The following is a 21,445-nucleotide window of genomic DNA, read 5'->3' on the forward strand; positions in this document are numbered from 1 at the left end:
AAAACACTCGGTATCCTGCTGCGTATCGGTTGAGGGCTATTACCACTAAGGCGGTGGTGAAAGCACTAAGTCAGTTTATTTCGGTCTTTGGTATTCCGAAGGTCATCCAGAGCGATCAGGGGTCAAATTTTTCTTCGCACATGTTTGGTCAAGTTTTGAAGTTGTTGCGTGTCCGTCATAACCAGTCATCGGCTTATCGTGCACAGAGTCAGGGGGCCTTGGAGAGATTCCATCAGACTCTGAAGTCTCTCCTGCGTGCATACTGCACAGAGCTGGATAGAGACTGGGAGGGGGGTCTTCCTTGGCTTATACTGGCTGCGAGAGAAGCTGTTCAGGAAAGTACTGGGTTTAGTCCTTATGACTTGGTTTTTGGACACAAAGTGCGTGGGCCCTTGGCTGTTTTAAAGGATGGCTTGGTGGAGACCGATCCGCCGAGAAATTTGGTTGATTTTGTCAATGGCTTTAGGCATCGGTTGCTTGTTGCAGGTGAAATGGCGAGGGAGAATTTGCAAATGTCACAGAGTAAGATGAGAACTTGCTATGATCGCCGTGCAGAACATCAGGAGTTTAGTCCTGGGGATCAAGTTCTTCCTCTGATGCCTGTTGTGAGCTCGCCGTTTCAGGCTAAATATGCTGGTCCTTATACAGTTGTTGAGCGAAGGTAATTACATCATTGCTACACCAGGTCGGAAAAAGTCAACACAGTTATGTCATGTCAACCTTCTCTAGTCCTATTATGGACGTGAGGCTGATGTAAGCCAGTCAGTGAGTGACGAGGTGCATCCTGTTTTGCTTGTGAGTTCGGTGTCTGACTCGCAGGGTGTAGATGACGTGCCGGAACCAGATGACAGTTTGTTGAATGGTCGTCTAAAAAATTCTGAGACTCTTTGTAATCTTGATAGTCTGTTGGTGCATTTAACGGAGTCTGAGCGTGATGAGTTGTCTGGTTTGATGCAGCAGTATCCATGTCTGTTTGGTGATGTTCCTACATGCACATATTGGATCAAACATGATGTTGATGTTGGAGATGCACAACCTGGCTTTTGTTGTTGGTACTGTTTATTTTTTTGTGTGCCTGTTCTCTTCCTTTGCTTCCCAGGTATCTGGTTTTGCTGGTGGTGGGACGGGGGTGAGCATTCGTCCCGGCACAGGTTGGAGGTCAACGGTTCCTTTCTGCTTGGTATAAGTCTGTGTATTATCATATGGTGATTCTGGTATCACTTGTTTTTTCTGTATAATGTTCGGTTGTGACGGCTGGTGGTGGTGGTGGTTGGTTTTGCCGTTGGCTCTTTGGGCCACCGGCTTTATGGGGGGAGGTGTGACGGCCCTGTGTAATCTGGCAGGGCCTCTCTGTGGGAGTGATGCCTCTCTGGTCTTACCCATCTTTGTTTCCATCCTTGTTTGAGTTGATTGCAGATCTGGTGCACCTGGGAGCTGGGAGCTGATAAAGCTCCACCTGGTCAGACTAGACTTCTCTCTCTTCACTACCATCCAGACCTGAACCATGGCCTGATCACCACGCCTTCCACATTTTGTTTTGGGTTTATTTAAGTTAGTTAAGTTCTGTTTAGTTTATTCTTTTGTTAAATAAATTACTTTTGATCATTTACGATGCCTCGCTCCCTCTTTTGTCATGGCCTTTGAGCCAGGTTGTGACATGTCTGCAAACATCCCACACAGTAAATCTTTAAGTTTATAAATTCCAGTACAAAAACACATGAGACCATAAAACATTATTTTGTCCCTTGAAACTCTTATCTGGCATAATGTTAAAATACAGTAGCATGGACACAGCCCTTTAGCAGAAAATAGGTCATCCTGTTAAATCATCTAAGAAGATTACCCCATAAAATCTGACCGCTCACATTTTATTGTAATTACCTATCTACTTCTTGAAATGGAAACCCAGTACATTTACTCAATTACTGTTCTTAAGTACAATGTTGAGGTATTTGTGCTTTACTTGAATATTTCCTGCAACTACATTTCAGCTAGAAATATTGAGCTTTTTACTACTTTCTGCACAAAAAATCTTTTGATACTTAGATTTTTCCTGATAATACATTATGTACCTAGTTACTTCAATATAAACTTTATAAATGAAGACTTTTACTATTGTTACAAGTATTTTTATTGTGTGGTGTTACTTATACTTTAGTAAAGGAACGTGTCTTTACCACCGCACATACAGTAGGTGAAATTGTGAATGCAGGGCTTTTACCTTAAAATACAGTGTTTTTACATCGAGACATTGCTAGTTTAACTTAAAGATAAAGATCTTAATAACTCCTCCAACAGTGCTGAGATATAATAACAATGCCATCTGTTGGAAGAAGTTCTCAGATCCTTTACTAAGCAAAGTGCAGAAATACAAGTACCTCTGTTAGAAGCATGTAATGCCAAATATTGTATGTCTTAACCTTATGACATGTTTTCAGACCAGCTTGTTAGACTATTTTTTTTTTTTACTTGTTAACTTTAATCATTAAACCAGTCAGAGCCTGTCCTATTTGCATAATATGCCTCTGTAAATTGGGGTGTATTAATGCTGCATTCACTTACTCCCAACACAAGTCCCAGAGTTGGGAGATCGTTCTTTCGACTTCGGTGTGTTCACGAGCTTTTTAGTCTTAATAATAATAATAATATAATTAGTCTTAATGTGGGGGAAAACATGGCCACTACAAAGAAGATGTTATCAGGGTTAATAAATAACTTTCCATTATTCCGAATCCGACATCACATGAATGGGTCCTTCCGCTGACAGCGGGGCGGAGCAAAAAATGGATTTCCCAACATTTCACGTCATTTGTATCTGTCCTGTGAGGTCCAATAGAAAGAGGAGACAAGAAAACAGTGTAGACCCAGACAGCTCTAGACTGAAACGAAACGCCATCTTGAATATAAAAGGGGGTTTAAACCGGGAGAAAACAGAAAAAGGGGTCATTGGATTAGATAAACTGTTATTTTTGTCTGTGTCTAAATCCTCCCGGGTTTCCCTTGAACAGTTCTAGTTATGTCTTTGGGCGTTTATAACAAAATTAAGGCGCATACGTGAGGAAATCGACAAGGCGCTTGTTAGCCTCTACCCAGCTAGCAAGGGGGAGGAGAGGGGCTTGAGGGTTATTTTTTTTCCGCAGCCGAAGTTGTTTTGTTTATGTTATTCCAAACGGACATGTCCTCTTCAAACTCAGGTAAATTCCAATACAAGTCACAGTGGCAATTTAGTCACATAGTAAGTTACTGCGCAACCTTTAATCGGTTATGGGCTTTTTCTCACGCAGAGCTAAAGCGGACAATTTCCTAAAGATAGCGTGACAGCATCAGCTAATTTAGCTTAGTAGCAAAGCTAATGCCACAGCATGGATAGCTGGTTATTGCATAACTTAGCTAAGTGTTAGCTTGCTAAAATGCTAGCCAGCTACATTAGCGGCTAACTCACTGTTAAATGTCTAAATCTAAATTAGCTAACTTAACAGTTACGTTACCACGTTGCGGTTGGCTAACTCGGTGTATGTGTTTGTTTTTAGGTAATTTGGCTCACAAGATTGATATGTGTGCGATATGTAACGTTAGCTTAGTGCCGTGGTTGTTTTAGCATCTACAAACACGAATTAAGAATATTTGATGTGGAGCTAACTTAATGTTGAATACACAGGTTCAGGTTGTGAAATAAAACCAATGTCAGTTGTGTGCGTTAATGCTGATTTGGCCTTTGAGTATGGGCTCCAGTGAGTGGTTTAGTTTCTTTTTGAGTGCTTCAGGCTCAATAGGAAATCTCCTGCCATCTCTGATACATTTCGTCTGTCTATGCCTCTGTGTTATTAATAGAGTTACCAGACCCAAATCTGGGTATGGGGGCAAGCGGGACCCAAGGAAGTGGCAGTGCTGTTGTACCAAAAGGGAACAAAAGAAGAGCTGCGTAAGTGTGTGTGGTGGTCACCTTTGTGCTGATATGTCAGTCTTGTGTTATGTGAATTTGCTGACTGGTTTTGTTTTTGACACTTCTCAAAATTCTTATGAGATTATTTGTGTGAAACCACTGATGTGTCTCTCGTCTCATTATTGCAGGCCAGACTTTGATGACGATGATGACGATGAAGGAAACAAGTTGTTCAGGTACATTTGTCTGTCTGTTCTGTCATAAAGCAAGATGAGGTGGTATATCAAGTGTTTGGATTGTCTGGGCTACTGCGATAACAAGCAATGTTTTTCCTCAGGTGTGACGATGAAACAGGAGGCGGTAATGACAAAGAGCGCTTTGCCAGGTAGGAGGGTTAATTATGAGAAATAGATGTGTGTGTGTGTGAAGGGGGTGTAGGGGAGCAACACTTTTGATACAACAGTTTCCCCTACTGCTGCTCTCCCTTTCCTTTTCAAAGTTTTGTTTTTCCTCTTACACGTTTTTATTTTGGTTATGATTTTGGGCCTGTGTTTTAGTGGGTTGGTTTCATTTCCAGGTTTTTGGAAGAAGATCAGAGTTGTGCAGATAAGGAAAAACAAGCCAGGTATGGCCTGTACCACTGTGGAAGGCTCCCTCTCCTGCTTGTATCCATATTAATATTGAATGCAGTGATCAAATACTATCCTGTCCTGCTAGGACCCCCCGCACATTGTCATTTTGCCAGCACAAAATTACTGGTATATTTCACCGCTCTATGCGTCTGTTTTGGTGCCTGTCAGAATGTTATGCTTCTTTGCCCAAGGCAGCTGGTTGTATCTCTCAGCCCACCACTGTTTTATGTGTCACTAACTGCTACGCTGTGTGTGACTCGGGGATTTTTTACACTTTGGTAATCCTTTCCTCTTGAGAAACTGTCTTCTCTCTTTTCTCTCCCCTCACTCAGGACATCCGAGTGGTCTTTCTCTTTCTGCATTTGCTCTCTATTATCACACCAACTGGGCTCGAAAGACCAGACTCTCTTTCTTTCTCACTATCATTTTTATAGATAATTGATTTATAGTTTTGTGCGTCCATTATTTCTCTCACCTTCTCTCATTCCCACCTCTTCTTCCCGGTTGGCATACTTACATTGCAGCATTAACTCTAAACTCTATTCCATGTTGTCCACCTGCCCGTCTGTTTTCCCCCATCTCGATCCCTCCTATTCTCTCCACCTCTGCCACCCTCCCTCCCTCGTTTCCTCGCTTCAGGGAGAACCACAGTGAGATTGAGAGGCGGAGGCGGAACAAGATGACTGCCTACATCACAGAATTGTCGGACATGGTGCCCACCTGCAGTGCACTAGCACGGAAACCAGACAAACTAACCATCCTGCGAATGGCCGTGTCCCATATGAAGTCTCTGAGAGGAAGTGGCAATACCAACTCAGATGGGTCATACAAACCTTCCTTTCTCACTGACCAGGTATGAGCAACTGAGAGGGAGAGAAATGAGATGTGTAATATACTTTTTTTTTTTTTTTTTTCTATTTAATCAACTTGATTGAATTTGTGGGGAAATCTTAGAACTTGCTGAAGGCATGTTCAAAGTAGGCAACAACTTTGAACAAGGCCGTACTGCTTGGGTAGGATTCAACAAGTGTTTTTACAAGTAATTCTTTCAGCAGACAATATATAGGGGTGTTACGATTCTCCAAATCGACAATTCGATTTGACTTGTGATTTTAAGGTCACGATTCTATTCAATTTTCGATTTTAAAATTATTATTTTTCAACAGGGTGGCAATGCTACAAAAAGAGCCACTAGATGGCAGAAGGGTGCTTTGTAACAACAGTTTGAGTTTCTCAGAGTTTATAGGGTGCAATTGAATGTACCATTAGTTTAATGAGGTGCACCTGAAGGAACCATTGTGTCCTGTCGGAGCCCACATGCTTTGTTTGTTTACATAACCTACTCACGGGGGAAGGCAAAATGGTGCCACACCGGTGACTTCAAGGAAGCAGGAGGATTTTCCGGTTCTGTTGTTTCTCCGTTAACTCCGATGCTACCAGCCGGTAAACTACGCTGTGTCTGTTGTGTTGTTGTTTTTTTATGGACGTGTGCAGTGCAAGTAGGCGGGGGGTGGAGGGAGAACAAAATACTAGGGGAATCTCCGATCCTGCTTATGATGTCGATAGTCGAAATCAAAAGATAATAAAATCGAAATCGTGACACCCCTAATAACATACAGAATAAGCACCTGAAGGTATTTATATATAAGTATTTGGGTAGTCACAAAAAAGTAAAAAATGATAGCTCATTTGTCCTTACTGCTTAGCTTGTTTTTGGTGCCATCTGTCTATAGGAACTGAAGCACCTCATCCTGGAAGCAGCGGACGGCTTCCTGTTCGTGGTGTCATGTGAGACTGGCCGCATTGTTTACGTCTCTGACTCCCTGACACCCGTCCTCAACCAGGCCCAGTCTGAATGGCTCGGCTCCTCCCTTTATGATCAGCTTCACCCAGATGACACAGAAAAGCTCAGAGAGCAGCTCTCTACTGCTGAGAATAACAACACGGGTACAATGCATACACTAAATATGCTGACAGTAGTAGATTTGTTTTATTACTATTTATCTCAAAAGCGTCTCTTTTGTCAATCTACTTTCTTTATTTTTTTTTTAACAAATGATCCCCTCGATTGAGTCAGTTCTGTCTCTTGTTCACATTTAAAGGGAGGATGTTGGACTTGAAGACGGGAACAGTGAAAAAGGAAGGCCAGCAGTCGTCAGCCAGAATGAGTATGGGAGCCCGTCGATCATTCATTTGCAGAATGAGGTGAGAGTCATACTACAGTTAATTATCTAGTTCATTATGTATATTGATGTATGTCTTGATGCATACATTTTCCATGTGGTGGCCTGTGTGTATTTGCAGGTGTGGCTCTTGTCCCGTGGAACCGTTGTCCATGAACAGACTGAACTTCCTTAAGAATAGAAACAGGTGACCAAAACCAAAGAGTTTTTTCTTTTTCTTTTTCTTTTCCTTTTGCTTTTTTCTTTTTATTTTTTTTTAATTGCATTGTGATTACTGTGCATAAAATAAGCATACCTGGAGTAACCCAGTAGCAATAAGATGCACGTAATTTCAAAAATATTTCTGGCATAGACTGATTGATGTTGCAGCATATGCTGTCATTTCTTCCTTCACCTCAGGAATGGTTTGGGTACAGCCAAGGAAGGGGAGCCCCAGTATGTTGTGGTCCACTGTACAGGATACATCAAGTCCTGGCCCCCTTCAGGTAAAACTTCCAAGGGTTGGCCATATACAGCTATCTGTTAAATGTGCTTCATAATATGGCCAGGAGCTGTGAATGATGCTGAATCTTTTTCATGAGTTATTCTTTGTGGCCTGTGTTAACACATTTTTTGCACGTCTGTTTCAGGAGTATCTTTAACAGACGATGAATCGGAAAACACTCGGGGGAATCGCTACTGTCTGGTTGCAATTGGGAGATTACAGGTATGATGGATGCCTTGTGTGTAGAGATATGCACGTGTCTTTTGCACTGAAGCTAGTTGAGCAGCTACAATCATTTTTAACTAATTATTGAAGTTCATTATTGAGTAGTATATGTTTGATACCAGAAAACAAAAGTTGTGTAATTGTGTAAATGTAACCTTTGGTATGGATCTTTACATCTTAACTGCAAATGTATATTCATCTCCAACTAACAGCAGTAATATTTCACCCTTATATTAACAATCTAAGAATAAAGTTAACTTTACTGGTGTTGTATTCTTTGGAAAACACACATCTACCACAAGGCAGTATTTCATGGTCACAATCTACAGTTTTATCTGAAGTGGATTACGGCTCACGTTTGCACTGTTACAGTGAGTTTTTAAATTATTTTTGCTGTTAGCAGTCGGTTGTAGAACATTGATAATGGTCATGACTTTTGAGTAAGGAACACTCATACATAGATAACCAGTTGAAGTTGAACATATAAAAATATAAATAAATGTGATTCATGCACAATGCAGCTTTTAAAGTAGCTCACTTGTTTTGACCCATTAACCATTATGATGGTAGCTTATAATGCTTATGCAAAAAATTGGGTTTTTTTTTTTTTTTTTCTTCTTCACCTTTTTAGGTGACTTGTTGCCCAGGTGACACAGACATCAACAGTATCAGTGTTCCAGTGGAGTTCATCTCACGCCATAACTGCCAGGGCATGTTCACCTTCGTAGACCACCGCTGCGTGGCTGCTGTCGACTACCAGCCCCAGGTAAGACTCCCAGCTGGCGAGGATGTCGGGGACAGACGGCATCCTCTAAAAATCTTTGCACCAGAAGTAATGGTGGTGCTTTTATTATCTGCTGTGTGTTGCAGGAATTATTGGGGAAAAATATTCTCGAGCTTGCCCACCCTGAAGACCAGGGCTTACTGAGAGACAGCTTCCAACAGGTAGGACTATCTAAAAGTGCAGCTTTTTGAGGATTTTTTGTCTCTTGTGTTTGTACTACCATGTGAATGTGTTTACATGCACTTACAAGAATACAAGAATAGATGACTACATGTAGCAATTTTGTAATCAGAATAAATGAGACTAAAAGTAGCTTCCCTTAAGTCTAAATCAGCCACTTTCTACAGCTAAAAAGTTGACTATTGGTAAAATTCAATTACCTGTGTGTTAGCTGATATCTACCTATAAGTGTGTTTCTCATGTGCATGTAAACCTACTGCTCATTGATTATGAAAACCCCTAATTATAACTTTGGCATGCTGGATTATTGTCCACAGGTGGTGAAGCTGAAGGGGCAGGTTCTGTCAGTGAGAAAAGTTGGTTTTTTTTTTGATGTTTGTTAGGCTTCTTCCAATTTTTTTATGTATGTTATCCCTTCCAATGCTTTCCTATGTCCATGATTTGTTGTTTTTTATCTTCCTTCCATCACAGGTGTCCACTTCCTGAGCTTCCACACTGATCATCTCTGTGTCCCCCCCCTAAAACCTATTTTCACCCATCCATTCCCCCCCCCGTCCTTTATTCGTTGCCCCCCTCCTTTCCTGCTTCCCATTCCCTCCACCCATTTTCCAGTTCCGCTCCCACTTCCATCGGCAAAGCAAAAAAAAAAGACAAAAAACAATAAAAAAAGACAAAACAAAAGGAAAGGAGGGAGACCACACGAAAGAACAAAAAAAAAATAATAACCATTTCTTTCCTTTCTAGTTTATCTCCTTCTCTGTGTCCATACCACTCTCTCTCTTTCCTTCCTCTGTCCCTACCATTCCTCTCTCTGTGCTCCTTCCTCTGTTTCCATTCTGTCTCTTCTTTCATTCTATTTCTACTCTTTCCATTCCGCTCTTCTACTCTGTCCACCTTCCTCTCTTTCCCTTTTCCTTTCCTTTCCTCTTCTGGCTTTCCTCCTCTTTCCTTAATTGTATTCTCTCTCCTCTCCCTTCTCCTCATTCTCTCTCTCTCTCTCTCTCTCTCTATCTATATATATTTATTCTTTCCTCTGTCTGTCTCTCTCTCTTTCCTCTTTCCTCTACTTCTCTCTGTCTTTCTGTCTACTCTGTCTCTCTGTCTGTGTCTCTATTTATATCTGTATTTGCCCTCTTTTCTATATGTCTGTCTTTCCTCTCTGTCTGTCTCTCTGCTCTTTCCTCTGTCTCTGCCTCTCTCTCTCTGCCTCTCTCCTCTTTCTCTCTCTCTCTCTCTCTCTCTGCTGTCCTTTCCTCTCCTCTCCCTCTCTCTCTCTCTGCTCTCTGTCTGCTCTGTCTGTCTGTCTGTCTGTCTGTCTGTCTGTCTGTCTGTCTGTCTGTCTGTCTGTCTGTCTGTCTGTCTGTCTGTCTCTGTCTGTCTGTATGTCTGTCTGTCTGTCTGTCTGTCTGTCTGTGTATGTCTGTCTGTCTGTATGTGTGTATGTATGTATGTATGTATGTATGTATGTATGTATGTATGTATGTATGTATGTATGTATGTATGTATGTGTGTATGTATGTATGTATGTATGTATGTATGTATGTATGTATGTATGTATGTATGTATGTATGTATGTATGTATGTATGTATGTATGTATGTATGTATGTATGTATGTATGTATGTATGTATGTATGTATGTATGTATGTGTGTATGTATGTATGTATGTATGTATGTATGTATGTATGTATGTATGTATGTATGTATGTATGTATGTATGTATGTATGTATGTATGTATGTATGTATGTATGTATGTATGTATGTATGTATGTATGTATGTATGTATGTATGTATGTATGTATGTATGTATGTATGTATGTATGTGTATGTATGTATGTATGTATGTATGTATGTATGTATGTATGTATGTATGTATGTATGTATGTATGTATGTATGTATGTATGTATGTATGGTCAATGCAGAAAACCTGCGCGTAGTATACCGGAAGTAAACAAGAAGTAGAGGTAAACATGGCGAGACACAGCACCACACTTTTGGAGCGAGGGGAAAACCAATTTCTTTATTAGTGTGGTGAAAACTATGAATATAATGTCTTTTGTTGACTGCAGAAAGTACCGAGATAGTGAGATTTATAAGAAGGTGACCGAAAAGTTATTGCAGCTTAAGGTTGTCCGCTAACCGTGCGTCACCGTTTACGTCGGGATATTGCCAATTGATTACAAATTCCATGTATACAGGAGTAACTTTCTCTGCTCACGCATGTAAACGGGTTATTCCGAATGTTTCAGAAACCCGAATAGTGACCTTAACCCGACCATAACCCGAAAATTTACAGCTTGTAAACGTAGTCAATGTCTTCCTCCTCTCTCCTTATTTCTCTTTTATGTTGCCATGGTGACGGGTTGGGTGCTATTTTGTCAGCAGGTGTTTGGTTTTTCTCACTCAACAGTGGTGGGCATGGAAATGGGAATGAGGCTTTTTCTCTCTCTCTTTCTCTGTTTCCCTGTTCAGGCAGTTACAGCAGCAGCAGCAGGCCGAGCTAGAGGGAAGTGGAGCCAGAGATGGTCTGTATGAGGCAGGACCAATCACCCTCTCACAGGTTAGGCCATGCACGTACAGTATGGGGACACATTTTTTGATTTAACCTTTATTTGTACATGTAATCTCATTGAGATACAGGGTCTTAGTCTCAAGAGAGAACTGTATGTTTGATTGAAGCATAGATTACTTGTTGTTTCTCTTGGGTCCCTTTCTGTAATATCTGGCCAGGCCTGTTTTATGGAAACAGTGGCAGGATGTTGATTACTTGCTAAGCAGGAAAACAGAACTGGATGTTGGGAGGGACCCATTATCACAACTGAACCTCCTGCTGTTCATGCTTAAAGGTGCAATATGTAATACTGACAGCTAGTGTTTAAATAAATACAAAAAAAAATAAAATACAAAATACTGGAGTGAGTCTTACATAGCCAGCTGTCTCCATCTTTCAAATACATCTCCAATTTTTTACCTGGGGTTTAAGTCAAGTCTCTGGTCACGCAACTTGTGTGTGTGTATCTATATATATATATATATATATATATATATATATATTATTAAAAAAAAAAAAATCAGTTGCGTGATATATATAAAATCAGTTGCGTGACCAGAGACTTGACTTAAACCCCGGGTAAAAATTGGAGATGTCGTCTCCTAAAGAGGATTCAGCTGCGGGATCGGAGTGCCACCAGTGCAGAGCTTGCTCAGGAATGGCAGCAGGCAGGTGTGAGCGCATCTGCACACACAGTGAGGCGAAGACTTTTGGAAGATGGCCTGGTGTCAAGAAGGGCAGCAAAGAAGCCACTTCTCTCCAAAAAAAACATCAGGGACAGATTGATCTTCTGCAGAAAGTATGGTGAATGGACTGCTGAGGACTGGGGCAAAGTCATATTCTCCGATGAAGCCTGTTTCCGATTGTTCGGGGCATCTGGAAAAAGGCTTGTCCGGAGAAGAAAAGGTGAGCGCTACCATCAGTCCTGTGTCATGCCAACAGTAAAGCATCCTGAGACCATTCATGTGTGAGGTTGCTTCTCATCCAAGGGAGTGGGCTCACTTACAATTTTGCCCAAAAACACAGCCATGAATAAAGAATGGTACCAAAACACCCTCCAACAGCAACTTCTTCCAACAATCCAACAACAGTTTGAAGAACAATGCATTTTCCAGCACGATGGAGCACCGTGCCATAAGGCAAAAGTGATAACTAAGTGGCTCGAGGACCAAAAAAAACTCAGATTGGACAGATAGTCTAGCTAGCTGTAGGAGCAGTTAACCATAGTCCTCATAAATCCACAGAATTTAAAATTCCAAAACAAAGAAAGCGGAAAGAAACGGAAAATACATGCATCCGACGGAATTTCCTGCAGCACCGGAGCAATCCTGGAAGTGGAAAGCGAAGGATATAGACTAAACCGAAACTAACTGCCAATGGCAGAGCACTTATTATTTACTTTATGTTATGTAATCTTTATTTACATAGTATTCTGTTATTCTAATTCTACTACTTCTGTCTACTCTGTTAGCATACATATTGTATAAAATGTAAAGACAAATCTGTTTTAGGCTACATGAATTAAATTGAGCTTGGGAGGTGTCTCCTACAGTACCATGATTACACCTTCCTCCGTCTGTTGTGAATGTCATTAAATGAACATGCATTGTATTGCTGAAAAAATACAGGCTTTTGTGTGTACTGCCATATTTGAATGTTTGACAGCCTTGGAAAACACAAATTTAATTGTACTGGAGCGTTAAGGAATTGTTGATTTTTCAAGCATTTTAATTTTTAGATTGAGATGATGAATGTCAAAATTTGAGACCGGTCCATTTTTCACCAAGGTAAGTGTAATCCCTGACTGATGCTTTTGGTGGTCCCCAGATGTCGGTGCAGCCAGTGACAGCGGCAGTGCCAGACCACAGCAAGAGCCTTGAGAAGCCAGAGCTGTACCCTTCTCTTTTCCAAGGCCCAGATCAGACCAAGGGCCTGCCCTCCACCTCCATTGCCACCACACAGATCTACCCTCCAGCCAATAACTTTGCTGCTAGTCGTTCCAATGATGCATACAGGTAGGAAGTATTCTATGTGTATATGTGTCTGTTCATGTGTTTACATGTACACCTAATGACTAGATGTACACCTGATTGGTTGAACCACTCCCCTCTGGCAGGAGGCTTCTGTCCATCAAAACCTTCCGCCACAAAAACTGTTTTCTTTCCAACTGCAGTCAACAAGGCCCAGGACCCCCCACTGACAGACTCTTAACCCCCTACCCACAGTCACTACATGTTACATTAACACACATCATGGACTATTATCCCTGTCCATTTCATATATTGTATATACTTACAAGTTTAATACATCCCTTGATTAACATTTTTGCACACCCTACACAAACTGTACAGTTTTCTTTTCCTTTTCATATGTGTAGTGTATGTAGCAAATACACCAAGGCAAATTCCATGTAAGTGAAATCTTACTTTGGCAATAAATCGTATTCTGATGTTAAACCTGAAGGCAATACATCTAATCAGTTTCTTGAAGCAGTTAATGCCATTTACTAGAGCTAGCAGGGGCACTTCTTTGTATGATATTGGCTGTTTGGATAGTGTGCAACAACAGCCCATAGGAAAACTCCACTTCTTTTAAATGGGAGTCTGCCAAATACTAAAGTCAAAATGAAGTGTATAGGAGATCAAAAGGTTATCACATGTGCTTTAAGTGGTTGCAGATGCTGCCTGACAAAGAGGATATTATATTCAGAATATATTTCTGAAAGCACTTATTGTATGTCTCAAATATTCACTGTTATGTTGACTTTGAATACATTTTCATCTTTTGCTGCTAAACTTGAATTCACAATAGCATTTTGGCATAAGAAGTGGTTTCCATTAGGGCTGTAGCGATGCACTAATCTCACGATACGATACACAATATTCAGCTCACGATACGATATATATCATGATATTCAGCCAACGATACAATTCGATATAATTCGATACACTAACATCATTTTCTGAAAGATTTAAAGGGGACAGAGTGATTTTGGTGACATCTTGTGAGTGTTCCATTTACTTGGATTTAATTAATTGAACTGAAAACATCTATTACACAATATATGTCTCTGACTGGACAGAGAGTCTACAGCAGGGATCATCAACTACATTTTTTTCAGAATTTTTCTAAGCACTCTGTTGGCCGGACTTTCAAATAAAGAAAATAAAATGAATTTATACCTAATACGCCTATTCTTGTTCGAAATTTTCACTTTCTTACTGAATTAATGATTATATATATATATATATATATATATATATATATAACGGAACACATTTTTTCCTCTTTACATTTTGTGAATTCATGATTATTCTGCGGGCCAGACTAAAAGCTTTGGCAGCGGGCCGCCAGTTGACGTTGGCTGCTCTACAGCGACACTAGCAGCTGGCTGACCAAATCGCTGTTCCTGCAACACGAACGGGGGTAAACACGGGGGATTTGAATGGGACTTATGTATCGATACTCACGGCTTAAAAATCAATACTTTCTTGGGGGGAAAAATATCGATTTATATCGCAGAATCAATAAAATTGCTCAGCCTTAGTTTCCATGGTTATTTTCAACAGATTTCCTAGGTTTTGCCCAGTATATGATCACTCCTTTCACTTTTGTCGGCAGGCCAGTCAACATGACTCCACAGATGGCACAGCCAGCCCACTCAGCAGGGCAGATGCTTGCTCAGATGTCTCGTCAGAATGGAGCCCCCCAGTCAGTTCCCCCCTCTAGCACTGGCAGCCCCCTCCATGGAGGACAAGCAGGAGGATGGCCTGGAGCTGCAGCTGGAGTTAGACCACAGTTTAATAACCAGGTAAGCCAGTACAACAAGATTCATTATCTGACTTTAGTGGTATGTTTTAGTAAATCTCCGTTCACAAATCATACTTTTGTCTGTCTCTCCTAGTTATTAATAGGGTTGAGTACCGAATTCAATACTTTTTAAGCACGGACTGAATCGCCTTTTTTTCGACGCGGTTTGTTTTTTCTTTTTCCAACGTTTTAAATTTTTCTTTCGTTTTGTTTTTGCCGTTTCGTTTTCATCGCTTATTTCTACGTCCCATATTTTCTGATATAAAACAAAAATTGAAAACGGGTCAATTTGACCCTAAGTCAACACAAGGGTTAATATTGAGTATCAAAAAACGCCTGGTCATTCAATACCAATTTTCAATACCTGAGGTGTAAATCTCATGAGCATTAGTGAGCCAATAAGCATGCAGCCATGCTTCTACCAAGATCTAATGATGTTTGTGATTGGCTGTCTAACGTTACACTTTGCGGAGGCATGCATGAAAAACTCTACGTTACAGAGACGGGGCTCATGTGTGTAATGTATTTTGAGAGGCTGCACTACAATGTGCGTCACATAGTCTAGTTGTAAAGGAGTGAAACATTTTTAACGATACCCAGCTCCAGTTATTAATCGCACATTACTTATTTAACATCGACCCCACCTATCTACTATTCAGACTAAATGGAGTCACTCTTCCTATTCTAACCAGCAGGTGGCTCCCCAGGCAGCAAAGACCATGTCACCACAGTTTGCTCCCATGGGAGGATTTGGCGGTGGTTCTTCCAGCTCTTTTGGCCAGATGCCTACAGGTGCTGCTCCCACCCCAACCAACAATGCAAACTACCCGCCCATTAATGCACGTGCCAGCCTCAGCACCAATGGTTATGGTAGGTTATGTGCATTTGTGTGAATCTGTGTCTCTGTGTTATACTGGTGCATCCTCTCATCCTTCTGTACTTTATCTCAGATGGCTCTCAGTCTGGGGCACAGTTCCCCTCTCGCGCAGCGGAGGCAGTGTGGCCCCAGTGGCAAGGCCAGCAGCACTCGCAGAGTAATGGCGAGCAGCATCCTCATGCTCAGGGCAACCAGCAAGACATGTTTCCTGTGAGTGATACAAGTTTTATCTCTCAAGCAATTTATTATCCCTCTCTCTGTCACTTAAAATATATCTCTTTGTCTCTTTTATTTTTATTTAGGTTGTTTTTTTTGTTCCCCCCCCCCCCCCCCCCCCCCCCCCCCCCTCTTTTTTGCTTCCCTTTCTTCTCCCCCCCCCCCCCCCTTGTGTTTTTTTTTTTCTTCCTCCCTTCTTTTTTTTTTTTTTTTTTTTTTTTTTTTTTTTTTTTTTTTTTTTTTTTTTTTTTTTTTTTTTTTTCTTCTTCTTCTTCCTTCCCCTTTTTCCCCTTCTTTCTCCCCCCCCCATGGCTTAAATTGCACTGCCACAAGCCAGTTAAAGATGGAGGGATATATCTGACGGCAGATATAAAGGGGAGGAAAATCAAGGGTTTGCTACTGACTAAAAGATAATTATTTTAACAATATTCAAGCCATTGTAAGTGAATTCTCTAACTAGCACTGCCCAAAGCTAAAGTGTGTGTGTGTATGGTATATATATATATATATATATATATATATATATATATATATATATATATATATATATATATAATTTATTTTCTTCTCTCTTTCTTACACTCTTAAACATACACAGGAAGTAAACACATAGACACCACGGCCTTTTATTCTAATGTTTTTCTCAGGCATTGATGGAAAGTGTATTTTGCTGTTTATTCTTTTAGCATGTAGACTAATCACTCCAATCATTGATTTAAACTCTCAGGAAATTGCAGGGATATACAGCTTTGGTGATTTCATTTTTAATTCTCAGCTGTTGCACGCAAACCACCACTGTCTGTGCTAACCTCACTCACAGTTTTAAATCCACAGCATGTCACTGCATGTCAGCACTGCTTTCATGAAGCGCTTCTACAATGTGTAGATTTATACTTACTGAGTACAGTTTTCTATGTACATTGATGGCTTCACTTATAAATTTAATTATTTTGTCTATCCTCTCAAGGAAGATGTGAGTTTTTTTTCTTAATTGAATGATGTCCTTTAACAACAACAGACGCACAATGTTACAATGGCTACATACTGTTGATCTATGTACCCATTGTAAATGTATACAATCTATTTGTCTTTGCCTACATTAACATATATACAGTATGCATGTGTGTACGTATGTGAAATGGATGCATACAGTATCATTATCAGCTGTAACACAGTTGTAGGGTTTCTGACTCGCTTGATATTCTTCTTTCTGTCGCCCTGCATTACCCTGTACCAAGTATGGGCTTTTTGTACTCCTTTTGTAAAAGATATCACACAGCAATAATTAACAAGCAGGAATTGTGTACTTTTTAAAGCCATTCTTTATTTGTTGTCATAAATGTTTTTCTTGATTAATGTTATTTCAAAATGGAGAGGTGTGATAGTAATGTTTGATTTAAAGGAGAATTCCGGACGATCTTTTTTTTTTTTTAACCTGAATCTTGATTGCTAGATGTCTCCGAGTAGTATCGTTCGGGTGGGAAAAAAACGACCAAAATCGGTGCTAGCAAGCTGGAGTTGCTGCAGCTAATGCCCATTGCTCCCAGTTAGCTAAAATGCCAGTTCTTGGTGCATATTATAAAGAGTGCCTTTGTGCCTCTTAACAGACAAAATGCAATTCAAATTTCTGTGCAACATTAACAGGGCCCTTACGTGACAACAAGATGCGTTTTCAACTCAGACATTGTGAAGAAACGGTTTAAAATTTAAATTGTACTGTCACCTACCTCTTTTTCCATCGCATTGTTCTTCAGCCGGCCCCGTTGTGTTCCATCTGTGTCGTCATCCTTCTCAAAATGCTCGCTGCAAATGCGGTGATCTTTATCGCGTAGTACTTGTATGGGAGTTTGCACATTTGGTCCTTTTTGGTTTTTTCTTTCCTATCGACTTACTCGGTGACATCTAGCGATCAAGATTCAGATAAAAATCGGCTGGAATTCTCCTTTTTTAATTGGAAAGTTTCCCAAGTATTTTATTGTTATTTGTGAGACTTGATGATCCCTTGAGCTCTCCATTGCCCTATTCTGTATTTAATTAATGGTTTGATCAGGGTGTTTAAAAGGCTTAAAATGGAATAAACAGAGCTTAAAACAATATGATCTACAAGCTAGAGGTGTGAATCTTCACTGATCTTTTGATTACGATTATCATGTCAGTGATTCGATATCTCGATGCATCACAATGCGTCAAATACATTTTTCTATTAAAGCCATATAGGATATTTAATTCATAGCTTTTCAAAGCTTCAAAAACAAAACATTCTGCAGTGCTCTAATACTAAATAAATTGGATACATAAAACTACAGCACTGAGCACATGGCACTTCCTGAATGTGCAAAACATACCAGAATATGTAAACAGAAATGTTGTTAGGCCTACATTAAATTGTAAACGGAAATAATCGATTATGGCTCGGCCGATTATCGATGCAGCATTGTCCATGTCTACGATTCGATGCATCGATTATTTGATCAATTTCAACACCTCTACTACAAGCGAGCCCCTTAAAAAAAAAATAAAAAGCACTCGTTTGTGACAGACATTTAGGTCTTTGTCAACAAGTTCCAATCACCTGTGTTTTACAATCATTTTTGGTAAGTTTGTATTATAGAAGAATGTTGTGGTATGAAAGATAATGTTTCTCAAATATTTCGATTTTTAATATGTGGAATTAGTTTAAATTTGACCCTTTTTATGACAGATCTCCATTGTGTGAAACACTCGCACACTTATGACAAATTATGTAATTATATGTAAACCAATGTTGATAATTGTCCATCTTCAAGGAGATGGTATGTTGGTTAATGTGTTGTCTTTATTGGTTGCTCTGTATCCAGGTTGCTTTTCCAATGATGTGAACTTTTATCACTCATAGAAACACAAATATATACTGTATATGAAATGTTAAACCAGAGAAAGAAATGTTTGGTTTTTGTATTAAATTGTTGAAAGTGCAGATGTTGGACAGTGTTTTGAATTGAACACACTTCTTTTCAGCTGTGGTAGGTCATAGCGGTGTTAGTCAACACATGGCATCATTTAATCCTTAATCACAAAGTTGTATATATTTCCAGTCCTGTTCATTATGGCTGTTTGAGCAGTGCACTCTACTGATCACACTCATGCAAGAGTCATGGCTGTTTTCAGTTACATCCATGCATGTATTCACTTCCTCGAAACAGTTTTATGTTCTTAATTGGTGAAGAAACAAAAGCCATCTTGCTTTGATTGGACTGGATCTGTTTTCTTTCCCTATTCTATATATCTGTGTGCATCTCCTGGGATCAGTTTCCGCCTTCGTCCTTCCTCTTTCACAGCCTGGGGGTGCAAACGGATGGCATTAATGCTAGTACTGGTCGAAGATAGGTTTACTGTGTCAACTGTGCCCTGTTAAAGTTGCACTTGAGTGACGTCTTGTGCTGTAAATCTTGTTTTGCCAGTATCATCTCACCACATACTGACTCGTTTTCTCAGATCCACCGTTATTTGCATAGAGTCACTTTACTGTGTGTGTGTGTGTGTGTGTGTGTGTGTGTGTGTGGCATCAGAATACAAGCAATCTGCATTTTTTTGGTTAGGATCAGTTTCCAACCCCTCTCAAGTGGATTGCCACTAAGGCATCCTATTCTCTTTCCTCAACCTTTTCAATTTCCTTTCTGCATCTTGACTACTCTATACTTATTATATTCCACCAATTTTAGATTATAAAATAACAAAAACCTCGTGTGGGGGTATTTGTAGTGTGCACTGATTGCTTCAGTATAGCATCTTAATCTGCACCCCACATTTCTTTAACGCTTTAAAAACCTGTGTTTTGACTCTGCCACGTTTCTGTAGTGTTGTCGTGTGTCCATACTTTGTACGGACCAGGGATCCAGTGACTCCTGTTAAGGTGTCATCTCCTGTAAAGGTCTTCTCTCCTGTAGAGACCAGAGAGATGCCTGGGTGTTCTAATCTCAGGAACGGCCTGATTGTTACCAAACTCCTTATTAACTATTCATGGAGGACACGGGTGCCAAATGGGGCTCTGTGTGTCCACCAGGCTATCTTGTCTTTGGGAGGACAGTAGGTGTCAATGTTGGGAGAAGGAAAAAAGAGACCAAGACGTAGAGGAATGCATTGTTGAATTCAGAAAACAAACCAAAGAAGAGTTGGGGTCAATGGATTGTATGTGAGCATCAACAGAAGAGTTGGTAGAGCCCATTCAGATAAAGATATACTGGATTTTTGAATAATCAAAGCACTGTGGAACTGCTTTGAAAGCATAAACTACCAAAGAGGGAAGTAAACAGATGAGATGCCGACTGAGGAATAGATGGACTTGAATTTGTTTTGGTAGATTTGTCAACATGGACCCTCCGGTCCTCCCCGTGTCCAGGTTGGATGTGGATGTGGACCTTGGTTTTGCCTTCTTCTTCTTCTTCCTGCTCTGCTTCTTCTTGTTGGTGACCATAGTCCGCTGCGCTCAGATGGTGCTGGACCCTTACAGTAATATCTCTGTCACGACATACCAGGAGGAGCAAGAAGAGGAGTGATGGACCTACACATTTTACAGTAAAGCCATGACGCCATCTAGTCAAACTCAAATGTGATAACAAAAATGAGTAGCCACAAGCCAAAGAATATATTGAGGCCTCTTTTATGACCGAGTCAGTCCGACACTTTTTCAACTTGTATATAGTTTAAACTTTCTACCTATTTATATCAACCTTTTTGGGTTTAGTACAAAAAGGTGTGTACCAGCAGCATCCAAAGACTACAAAAAATGTAAGTATGCAATGTAAATTACAAATTATATTTAATATTTAGTGTATACTTATGGAGGTATTTCTGGTTTAAAGTAAAAAAAAAAAAAAAAAACTCAAAGAGAGCCCATGTAGTTGTTTGAAACTCATTGCAATTTTGTTGAAATGTAACTTTAAAATAACTTGACTATGTGACTATTCTGTGTGCTGTATAGTCTATGGTTTAATTAGACATAATTAAATCTTCTAACCATCTAAATCTATAAATTTGAAAATTAATGATTCAATCCAGGTACTGCCTTTCTGGTGTGATAAACGTAAAGGCCTGCATATTGAAAATCAGAATAAAGTAGTACATATAAAGTGTTGGTTAAGCTCAACTGGTAAATAAAACCAAACACTATAATCAACGATCACTGGTCTCTGACCAGAGCCTGTGCATTTAATCAAATGTACAATTTCATGACTTTACAAAAAATGGCATATCTCACCAGCAGGTAACCCATTATATTCACCTTGTATCATGCCAACATACAAACAGCCAAACCTTTTACTTTAACTACAGAGAACAGAAAGGCTGACTCCATGAGATCAAGTGTGATTTATTCGTCATACCAGAATATACATTGTGAAAAGTTGCTTTATAAACACAAGAGGCGAATGCCTCCCCTTCCACACTAATAGGGCACAGATGTTTCAAAGTTCTCAATGATAGAACTATAATGCAAAACAGATGTTCTGCTGTTTTCCCCAAAGTGTTATAGCTTTTGCACACACTTTCATGCAAGTTGCGTGTTATTGAACAAATTGAATAACCCCTAGCTTGTAGCATGTGTTGGTAATTCATCAGTGATGTTTCAATAGAGGCCACATC

At 40.0% G+C, this 21,445-nt stretch overlaps 2 protein-coding genes across 2 annotated transcripts; both read left to right on the top strand.

Moving 5' to 3' along the window:
* Positions 1 to 2,846: 2,846 nt before the first annotated feature.
* On the top strand, positions 2,847 to 15,907 carry arnt (aryl hydrocarbon receptor nuclear translocator; the record flags this gene model as incomplete). The annotated part of the gene is made up of 19 exons (XM_039805306.1): positions 2,847 to 3,194; positions 3,832 to 3,922; positions 4,072 to 4,119; positions 4,221 to 4,268; positions 4,461 to 4,508; positions 5,155 to 5,368; positions 6,249 to 6,462; positions 6,618 to 6,720; positions 6,820 to 6,885; positions 7,098 to 7,183; positions 7,328 to 7,404; positions 8,039 to 8,173; positions 8,278 to 8,352; positions 8,689 to 8,731; positions 10,808 to 10,932; positions 12,751 to 12,938; positions 14,545 to 14,734; positions 15,426 to 15,603; positions 15,684 to 15,907. Coding segments are annotated over exons 1-19 (2,190 nt in total), but the record flags the coding sequence as incomplete, so codon positions are not given.
* A 4,268-nt stretch (positions 15,908 to 20,175) lies between these two features.
* On the top strand, positions 20,176 to 20,361 carry LOC120561960 (cortexin domain-containing 1-like). The gene has a single exon (XM_039805307.1). The coding sequence runs from the start codon at positions 20,176 to 20,178 to the stop codon at positions 20,359 to 20,361; it is 186 nt and encodes a 61-aa protein (XP_039661241.1).
* The last annotated feature ends 1,084 nt before the right edge of the window (positions 20,362 to 21,445 follow it).

The sequence above is a fragment of the Perca fluviatilis genome, chromosome 7 (genome assembly GCF_010015445.1).
Source record: "Perca fluviatilis chromosome 7, GENO_Pfluv_1.0, whole genome shotgun sequence".
In the NCBI taxonomy this organism is placed as follows: Eukaryota; Metazoa; Chordata; class Actinopteri; order Perciformes; family Percidae; genus Perca; species Perca fluviatilis.

What these genes read in the sequence shown, in the direction of transcription:
- LOC120561960 (XM_039805307.1), top strand. Translation starts at nt 20,176, where the DNA reads ATGGACCCTCCGGTCCTCCCCGTGTCCAGGTTGGATGTGGATGTGGAC.